Source organism: Elephantulus edwardii, unplaced genomic scaffold (genome assembly GCF_000299155.1).
Source record: "Elephantulus edwardii isolate Elephantulus edwardi_28Jun2011 unplaced genomic scaffold, EleEdw1.0 scaffold00459, whole genome shotgun sequence".
NCBI classification, from domain to species: domain Eukaryota; kingdom Metazoa; phylum Chordata; class Mammalia; order Macroscelidea; family Macroscelididae; genus Elephantulus; species Elephantulus edwardii.
In genome coordinates this window covers 804,057-813,980 of record NW_006400209.1, presented here as the reverse complement: position 1 = coordinate 813,980, position 9,924 = coordinate 804,057, and the positions used below count along the sequence as shown (strand labels likewise).

The window sequence follows — 9,924 nt, the reverse complement described above, 5'->3', positions numbered from 1 at the left end:
TGTTCTTTGAGTGTTTGATATATGTCTTTCCCCTCTCTTCTTGCTTGTAAGGTTTCTGCTGCGAAATTGGCACCTAATCTTATGTGTTCTCTCTTACAGGTTATTCTTTGTTTCTCCCTTGCTGTTTTTAGGATTCTCTCCTTATCTTTGATTTTGGTAGATTTAACTATGATATACTTTCATGTTTTTCTTTTGGGGTCTAATCTTTATGGTGTTTGCTGAGCTTCCTGAATACATATTCTCTCGTTCTTCATTATGGCTTGGAAATTTTCCTCTAGTAATTCTTCCACAACTTTTTCAGTGCCTTTACTTGCTTCTTCCTTCTTGGGGATTCCAATGATGTGCATGTTATTTCTCTTGATGGTGTCCCACATTATTCTTAGGTTTTCTTCTTTTTTCTTCTTTTTCGAGTCTGCTTTTTGCTCTAGCAGATCAGTAGTGACTATTCTATCTTCAATTTCACTAGTTCTGTGTTCCATCTCTTCAACTCTGCTTATGTGTCCGTCCATCATGTTGACAGCCTCTGAAACTATCGACCTCATGTTTTGAATAGTCTATTCTTGTTTTTCTAGTGCCGCTAATGCCGTGTTTGTTTCCTCTGCAATGTTTTTCTTTGTTTGTTGTGGTTTTTTTGTTTTTGGTTTTTTTTAGTTCCTCCTTGTTTTTGGTTGTAGTATCCTGTAACTCTTCAATTTTGTCTTTCATCCATTGAATATATTCAATCACTCCTCTTTTAAATCCTGTTTTGGGAAGTTCCATCAGACTTTCTGGCTTCAGGAAATCCACTAATACTGGGTCACCCTTTGGGGGGGGGGGCTGACGTCTTGGTTTGTTTACTCTTGTGTATTGTGTGGGATAGCTTGCTTTCTTTGGACATTGATATGTTCTTGATCTAAAGACAATTCTCTAGAGATCAGTTGGGCAGCAACCCCACTTGTTTTTTTCTCTGAACTTCTGACTTCAGAGAAATTTCAGTTCAGACCCTGTGAGGGCAGTCTCTTGTTGATAAGACAGGTCAAGATGCTCCCGATTAAAGGCAAATTGATTGCCCAGACGTGTAAGCACCAGTGTGGAGCCAAATGGGGTGAGGCAGGCACAGGTTTGGGGTGATTGCAAGGGCAGGTCAAACACTTGGGGGGCCTCACTCAAACCTCTGCTGTCTGAGTGTGCTCACGATTGGGGTCCCCACTCAAATTCCCGCTGTTTCCCACCCAGTGGTTTTCTCAGTGTTCCCTGCCTGGTGGCACTTACGCAGGTGCCCTGACACAGCAGCCCCTGCCCAAGCAGGGTCCTGGATCCAGTAGGACCCCAAAAGTCAAGGCCAAATTCCCACCAACCCACTAACCTCTGGCTGGTCTGCAGAGTCCACAAAAGCCAACAAGTGGCTGGCTCGTTTCTGAGCTGACAGTGTAGCCTAAGAGAGCTTGGCCAAATTCCCCACCAGTGGGCATGCCCTTGGGAGCTCTCCCAGGTAATAAATCAGCAGTAACCCCAGAAAAGCCAGTCAGGATCCTACCGGCCTTTCTTCTGTTAGATTAGTTCCACAGCAGCTCAGATGGTGGCTCCGGGTGATGGCTGGATCTGCATCAGTGCCCTGGGGTTACAGGGCTGTGGCAGGGACTGGGGTGCTTGGTTGTGGGGCTGCAAGCGGTGGGGAAGGGAGAGGAAGCAAGGGGTTGTAGGGGGGACACGAGAGCACAGGGCTTGGACACTACCACCCGGAGGCAGGAGGCAGGGCTTGGGCGCTGCTGGGGGTTTATACTGCGGCACCCTGCGTGGTGGGGTCACATAGGTGTGGGCTGCAGTGGGGTCACACAGTAGCGGGCAGTCGTTGCTCCTCTGGGGTCACACAGTGGTCAGTGGCATTCGCTCCTCTGGGGTTCTGCAGTGGCTGGCAGGCAGTTGCTCCTCCAGGGTCTCTTAGAAGCTGGGAGTGGTTGGTTGTTCGTCCGGAGTCACAGGGTGGCAGGTGGTTGCCCCCTACTTGCTCCTGGTGGCTGGGTTCCACAGTGGCTTGGCTGGTGTCTTTTGGCTGGAACTCAGCTGTCCCATGTGTGGTTCAAATTCCAGCTCTCTCGCCAATAGCATTTTTAAGCATAGCGACTCATGGCTTGAATTTGTTCTTTAGTTCCTTCAGCCTATGAAATGCAGAGTGAGTTCAGCCCTTTTTATTTTCCAACTCCAGCGCCTTGCACAGTTCGTTATAATACTTTGTCTTGTCCTCCCGAGCTGCCCTTTGAAATCTTTTACTTAGCTCTTTAACTTCTTGATTTGTTCCCTTTGCTTTGGATTCTTGGCATTTTAGTGTAATATTCAGAGTCTCTTCTGATATCCATCTTGGTCTTTTCTTCTTCCTTCTTTATAATGGCATTTTGCATTCTTCATGAACAATAGTCTTTTTATCTTCCCACAGCTCTTCTTTTCTTTGTTCATTAGTGTTCAAGGCCTCAAGCTTGGTAGAGTTGGTTTATAAATTCAAGAAGGATAGACTCAAGATCAAATTGTAATTCCTGTGGCTGTGATTTAACCTTCTTTAGCATCAATTTAAACTTGCATATGAATAGATCATGTTCTACTCTATAGTTAGCACCTGGCCTAGTTCTCATGGCTGATATCGAATTTCTCAGTGATTCCTTCCACAGCTGGAAACAATCTGATTCATGAGCATACTACCAGGGCAAATCCATGTGTATACCTGCCTTTACACACTGCTGTAACTTGCAGATTTGAGAATGCAACTCTCAGCCTGGGTGATGCAGTAACTAGCTAGTCTGCCAAGAACCATCAATCAAGACATTGTATAAACTTGCCTTGCTCTGACAGGTCTTCCTTGGTACTCATGGCCACACTACCAATGCACCTTGTGAAAGTAGGTTGCCAGAAATTTGGAGTTATATGTCCTTTCTTTTTTTTCTTTTTAGATTATCAAGGAAGTACCTCCACCACCTATTGAGGAGAGTGAGGTAAGTGACCAGAGGGAGATTCAGCTAGGTGGACAAGGCAGTAGGAAGTGCATGGGGAGTGGGGTGGACTCAGGCCTTCACTGAGTATGAAGCAGTTTGCAGAGAAGTATCTGTCTTTGCCCTCTTACTAACTAGGAACTAAGTAGGAACTGACCTAAACTGGCTACCAAAGACATAATGAATTTAGACAATTTTCTCAAAGGCAAAATTTTAATTGCACACATAAGCCTTGACACTACTATTATTTGCTGTTTAAACATCCTGATATTCTTCGGTAGAACAAGCACTTTACAGTTGTCTGCTTACTATAGGACTTCTGCTTATGTGTACCGAAAGGACGTTGTGGGATCTTCCGAGGCTATAAATCTTTATGGGAAGAGACTTCTCATCTTTATCTTGTGAAAAAGCTTGTGGATTTGATCACTTACATGTTGATTAGTAGATCAAAAAACTATACAGTATGCAGCTAGAGGGGACTCTGGTTGCTTAGTGGTAAGAATCCTACTGCCAATGCAAAGAATTCATGGAAGAAAGTTGGTCATTCTACTCCTGTGCAATTTCCTACCTCTGAAAACCCATTGAAGAGTCATCTATTCATCAGTCCTGACTTGATGTACTCATAAACAACTGCAACATGCAGTTAAAACTCCCTTTTTATTTTTGCAGAGTAGAACAAGTTATCATCGACCGATAACAATCATTGGTTCCAGAAATGGACTGATGCTGAAATATGTCATTGCATACTTTAAAAGGATATAATTTTAAGTTTTTCCAGGGAGTGAGGAATGTATTCTGGATAGCAATATGCAAATATGCTAGCTTTGCTCTCAAATATTCATCATCTGAAAAAATAAAATCTTTGTCTTCACCACTGTACTGGCTAGTAAGCAGTTCTGATGCAAAGGCAATCTGGGCCAATATCGCTGAAGCATAAGGGTTAAAGGCAGATGTTGAAAAAGAGCATCTCAAGTGTAAATACAAAGCAAATGACTTTTCTACTCTTCTGATGATTCCCAGTAAAATGAAGCTGCTGTATTTGACACTAACCCCTTTGGCAGCCTGGGCTCCTATATGAGAGTTTAGAGGGACCAAAAGATATGTTGAAGTTTCAAGTTCATTCCCCTCAAATTTGAAGCCCTGTTGTGTGCAAATCAGGTGCCACCCTTTCCTCACTCCCTTGCTTTTGTCAAGTTTCCTACATAATGAAAGATTAATGATTAAATTTCAATTTCCATCTTGCTCTTATATCCTGAAGCATATGCATATGCATGTGAGCCAAGGGATTTAATAGCTGCAGTCAATTAAAGCATATGTTGTTGGAATATTAACTTTCTGCTCAGAAAGCAAGAGAGGAAATGACATTGCTGTGCAAAGAGGAGGAAAGATAAAAATTCTCCTCTTTACATCTACAAAAGCTTTCCTTAATCTGTCAAAAGAAGGAATCAAGGTTAGTTCCCCTGGTTTTAGTTTGGCTTTGTTTCTGATATGTGTAGCCATCTTTCAAGCAGCCAAAGAAAAATTGTCCAAAAATCTCTCTTGACTTTGTATGTAAACCAGTATAAAATAATTTTTTTAAAAAATCTTTCTTGATAGGATTCCTCTGCTTGCCTTATGGTGAAAAATGTTCCCTCCTCTCATTATGTACCATTAGAGGAACTGTGGCCTCTTCCTGGTGCTGGCTCTCTACTTGTCTGTGAAATATGACTTGGCAGATTACCATGGCCACAGCATACCAGGGGACCCTAGTCACTTCCTACACTAAGACATGCATGGAATTTGGCTTAGTCTGAAATCTAGCTACCTTCAAGTACTGGTTCAGCATATAATAGAAGCTCAAGATGGTTTTATATAATGAACACCAAGCAAAACTATTTTGGAACAAACCAAAAAGTAAAAAGAAAGAAAAAATCAAAACCTGAAAGCCACCTAGAAAGAAATAGCGAAAGGAAAGAGCAGTAATTGAAATCCAGTAATATCCAACGTTTTTCTAAAACTTCTGTCTTATCCTTGAAGAAGTCAGACCTGACTTCTAAAACAGAAAGACAGCCTCAGAATATTTGAGCTGAAAGGGTTTATGTTGGCCTTCGAGAAGCTCTGCTGATTACCTTAGCATATGTGTTAGTCCTAAGAATTCCTTGGCTCTGCAAGTTTGGTGACCTTAATATCCTTCCTAAGGTGTTTTGGCAAGGAAAAAATAATTCCCACAATAAAAGAGAATGTAACTTATCTTGTGCAAAGTATTCTACGCAATGCTCTGAACATAGTCTCAAAGTAGACTACTTTCTGCATTCCAGCTCTCTGTATGCCAATCTCACCAGTCCGTCAAATACAGATCATATGCTACTATTGCCACAAAATACACTGATTCCTTTTGTAAAAATGAACTTCTTTTTTTTCCCCTCTCTGGTTTGTACATGACCTCTGACTTCTTGATAGCCTTTCTCAGGTCACTGTTTTCAGCATTTGCCCCATTGTTTACAGCCTCAATTTTTCAATTCCTCCTTCCAGGCCCCAAGACATTTGGTCCAACTCACTTTTTCACTCTAAATCCTGAATAACCCTGGACTGGCTTCCCTTGGGTCAAAGTTCCATTCTAGGTCCTATCAATGTTGGCCAAAGATAAGAATCTGCCTCATAACTGGCCATAACTCCCATGACAGACATGCAGAAAAATGTTTCCTTAGCTGGAAATTTCTTTAAGGCAGACATCATGACCTCTTTGAATGGGTAGGATTTAATCATCTAGAGTAAATATCATAATACAGCCAATAATATTAGGAAATGGAGCCAGGAACCCATGCTATGTTTCCTCTTCCCCCTGCCATACTTATAGATTCTCATTTATAACTCCTCTAACATTTGTAATGCATAACATGAAGCTCACGACTTAATGAAAATTTGATTGTGGTTCTTAGCCTTTACACAGTTACATGTCTACACACATACACAGATCAACACATAAAATATAAGCACTGCTAATGATAAAGCTCTTTCTTAATTGTGCCCTTATTTTATCAAATATAGAGCTCACACTTCTACAGTTTTCTTATTTAGCCACAGTGCCTTGGCCAATGCTGGCATGGACAGATTAATAGTACCTGTTGTTTGCTGATGAAAAACAAAACTTCCCCTTCATGGAGAATAATAGTTATTCTCCCTTTGAGCTCTCTTTAGTAATTCCTTACTTAATCAAATAAATATGTCATAAGTAGATGACTAGTCAAAAATCAAACCAAACCCTTCAAATAAATTCTGACTCACAGTAACTCTAGAGAGTAAAGTTCTCAAGGTTGTAAATTTTTACAGAATAAATTGGTACACTGCTGTCCTACAAAGCTACTGGTGGGTTAAAACCACCAAACTAAACTTGCACTGTTAAATCTCTCATGTTAGGTGAATAAATTACTCAAAGTGAGTTTAAGCAAGAGTATAAATATTGTCTTTTTAGCATCAGATAAATTAAGACCTCAGGATATGACTTAAAAACAAACAGTATAAGAAAGCTGGGCAATTGCTAGGAATGATAGAAGGCGAATGGATACCTTTGAGCTGTGGTGCTGGAGAAGAGTATTAAATATACCATTAACTGCAAGGAGAAAAAACAAGATCATCCTAGAGAGGGTGAAACCAGGCTGCTCCTTGGAGGCAAGGATTCTGAAGCTTCATCTGACACATTTTGGACATGTTGCAAAGTGGGATCAGTCCTTGGAGAGGGAGGTCATGCTTGGGAGGGTGGAGGGATAGCACAGGGGAGAAAGACTCTGGAGGAGATAAATTGACTCTTACTGGGGTAATGGGAATAGGTGTGTTGAAGACAATAAAATTGCAAGGGATAGAGCAGTGTTTAGGGATATTGTGCATAGGGTTGCTATGAGTTGCAGGCAACTCAATGGCACATAACAACAAAAAAACAATATAAGGGAGCTCTGGTGGCCTGGTGGCAAGAAGTTGTGCTGCAATCCTGAAGGCACGTGGTTCGAGTCGACCCGATGCTCCAGTGGAGAAGGAGAGGCAATCTCTTCCTGTGCCAGTTGGATCCAATTTAATGGCATACAACAAGGGGGAGGGGGGACCCAAGAGGATAGAAATAAAATGTATGTAAAACTGCTGTGCTTTTTTAGACTTTTACTTAATTGTGATTTTATGAAACTTTACAGAAAAGTTGGATTTTCATTCTTTCATTGTTGCACATTTTCCTCCCTACTTCCCCACCCAGTTAGTTCACTTTTGTTAAAAGAATTATGAATTCACTGTTGCATCATTTCCTCCCTGGGACAGTCCCCTTTCCTATGCACCTCTTATTCTGGACTTTCGCCATGCAAATAATGCCTAACCATATATTCCTTTTACATAGTTCTTTCCTTCATCTGTTCCAACACAGTGTTCAATATTTACTCCCTCTTTTCTTAGTTTGCACACAAATCCTAGGTCAGTCCTGTTTTATAACAGTAGTGTTATACAATATTTGTCCTTTTGTGACTGAGATATTTCACTCAGCATAATGTCCTCCAGGGTCACCCTTTTGTGTAATATTTATGAGTTCCTTATTTTTCAGTGCTATATAGTACTCCATTGTGTGGAAACTATATACCATACTTTTTCTATTCATTCATTTGTTGATGGGCATTTGGGTTGCTTTTTAAACTTTTCATTCATTCACTGATAAGTGAATGTAGTATGCTATATACTGTGAACAACAAGTCTGAGAATCCCTGTGGGGAGTTTTTCTTGGGGAAGGACAAAATTTGAGACTTACAGAGTTAATGTCCTATTTTGTTACCACCTGAGAGACTTTTGACTGTTGGCTTTTGAGTCTGAGGCTGTAAAAATTAATCCTACTAATACAGATTATATCTACTGAACATTTATGATGATTCAGTTAACTGTACAAAACACTTTTCCTAGAACATTTCTTCTTTTTCATGCTCCCTCACACCAGTTAAACATCTCATCTTGAAGCTTTGAAATGTGTCTGCCTAAGAGAATGGGAGGTTAAGTGGCCCTGGCTGTTGAGGGCAAGAGTGAGAAATAATAAGAATATATGAACTTCTACTGACATATATATTCAAGGCATAGATACTGAGTGAGTATCCAATTACTAATAAGCACTTGGCTTTGAGTGATGACCTTACTTTCAAGTATGTTCATGAACTCACTGATCTTAAGTTTCTCTGTGGCAACACTTTTTTAGATAGAACTTTAGAGACAGCATACAATTTGCTCAGAACCAGTGGTTAAACTTCATAGTAGCAGATCTGGAGCTCTCACAGCTATTCTACACAGACACCAAAGTGGCCTTCCTCTCTGGAAGGGAAAAGGTCCAAGCTATTTTCAGTCATCTTCCAGAGGATATGGAGTACATTCATACACATGCACACAAATACACATGCATATCACCCACATACATTCATACACATGCCTCACATGCACACACATTCACACTATTACACACACATACTTTTGGATTACACTTCAAACAGATGTCCTATCACAGACCCAAAATCCAGTATGCTCTATCTCACTTACTTCAAAAACATTGCTACTAATAAAATAAATCTATTCTTAGGTAAAAAGTAGAATGCATCTGTGCAAGAATGTATGAACAGATATACTCATGCCATGACATACTAAATGTTACTCAGAACAAGAAAGCCAGAAATGGATTAGAATGTCTATTTTATTTTGGCAAATTGAAATGCTGCCTATTGTTCTGACTTGACAATTTGGAGTGATTTCTCTCCAAAACTGACATTTAAGAAACCTCTCTAGCTTAACCCCCAAGACAGCAGATGAGACAGTTGGTCACTTCTACTGTAGGGTCTGCAGTCCACATCTCCCAGACCTGGAAATCTGTTTGACCTTAGAATTCCCTCACAAATTTCACTTTCTATAGATGTAATCTATTTTGTTGATGGATGCATTCATCCGTCATTTTTGCCCAAATACATTTTTGTGCTAGGAAGCAATAGAAATGCAAAACCATTGCCTTAGAGACTATATAACTGACTGGGGAAATAAATAGTCATTGATTAGGGTTGTAAAGGAGCTATCATGGAACCTCAAGATATATTACAAATCAATAAAATTTAAAATTTATTTCTGTTATGTGTCATCAAGTCACTTGCGACTCATAGCAACACTTCCTAAAGAGCTCCAAATCCTGTTCTATGATGTGCCAACCTTATCGTCTCTGACACACCTACCCTCATTATCCCAGTCACTGAATCAATCCATTGCATTGAGGGCCTTCCTCTCTTCTACTGTCCCTCCACCCTCCCAAGCATGATGTCCCTCTCCAAGAACTGGGTCCCTCCTTGCAACTTGCCCAAAGTACATCACACAAAGTTTCAGAATTCTTGCCTCCAAGAGGCAGCCTGGTTTCATTCCCTCTATGATGAACCTCCTGGAAGCAGGAGCAGCATCCACTTCCAAAATGGCTTGCCTCTGGAAACTCTATGTATGAACAGTGCTCAGGCTGTTCGTTCATAGGGTCGCTATGAGTCGTCTACGACTCGACGGCATTAAACAACAACAACAACATGATGAACCTGTTTGTTCTTCCAACAGTCTATAGTATATTCAATACTCTTCTCAAGCACCACAGCTTAAAGGCATCAATTCACCTTCTATCATCATAACACTCTTTCCTTGGCTGGCTTCTTTGTTTCACTCATGTTCCCCTTTTTTTTACTAGTAGTTCCCATTGAAATTCAGTGAAATGGAAGTTAAGAGCCCCCCTTTAGTTAAACTAAACATCTGGCTCTTCTAGCAAATAGGCATCAGAAAAGCAGGAATGTTGAAGAACTTGTTAATTAAGTCTGAGAGGACCATCATGATGCATACTTCCAAGCCAGAAGGTTTTCAGATTAGACTGTGTCATTGTCTGCTGGAATAGGGACGTTATACTAGCATCCAAGACCTCACCTCTTCTACCCACTGATTTCCTTAATAACATGATAAA

At 40.7% G+C, this 9,924-nt stretch overlaps 1 protein-coding gene across 1 annotated transcript in view; it reads left to right on the top strand.

The window, feature by feature from the left end:
• Positions 1-2,921: 2,921 nt before the first annotated feature.
• Positions 2,922-9,924, top strand: part of LOC102869867 (anthrax toxin receptor 1-like) — a gene marked incomplete at its 5' end in the record, with an annotated part of 184,536 nt that continues 177,533 nt past the window's right edge. Inside the window, one exon of the mRNA XM_006902831.1 lies at positions 2,922-2,963. Coding sequence (XP_006902893.1) covers positions 2,922-2,963 — 42 coding nt within the window. The remainder of the gene's footprint in view (positions 2,964-9,924) is intronic.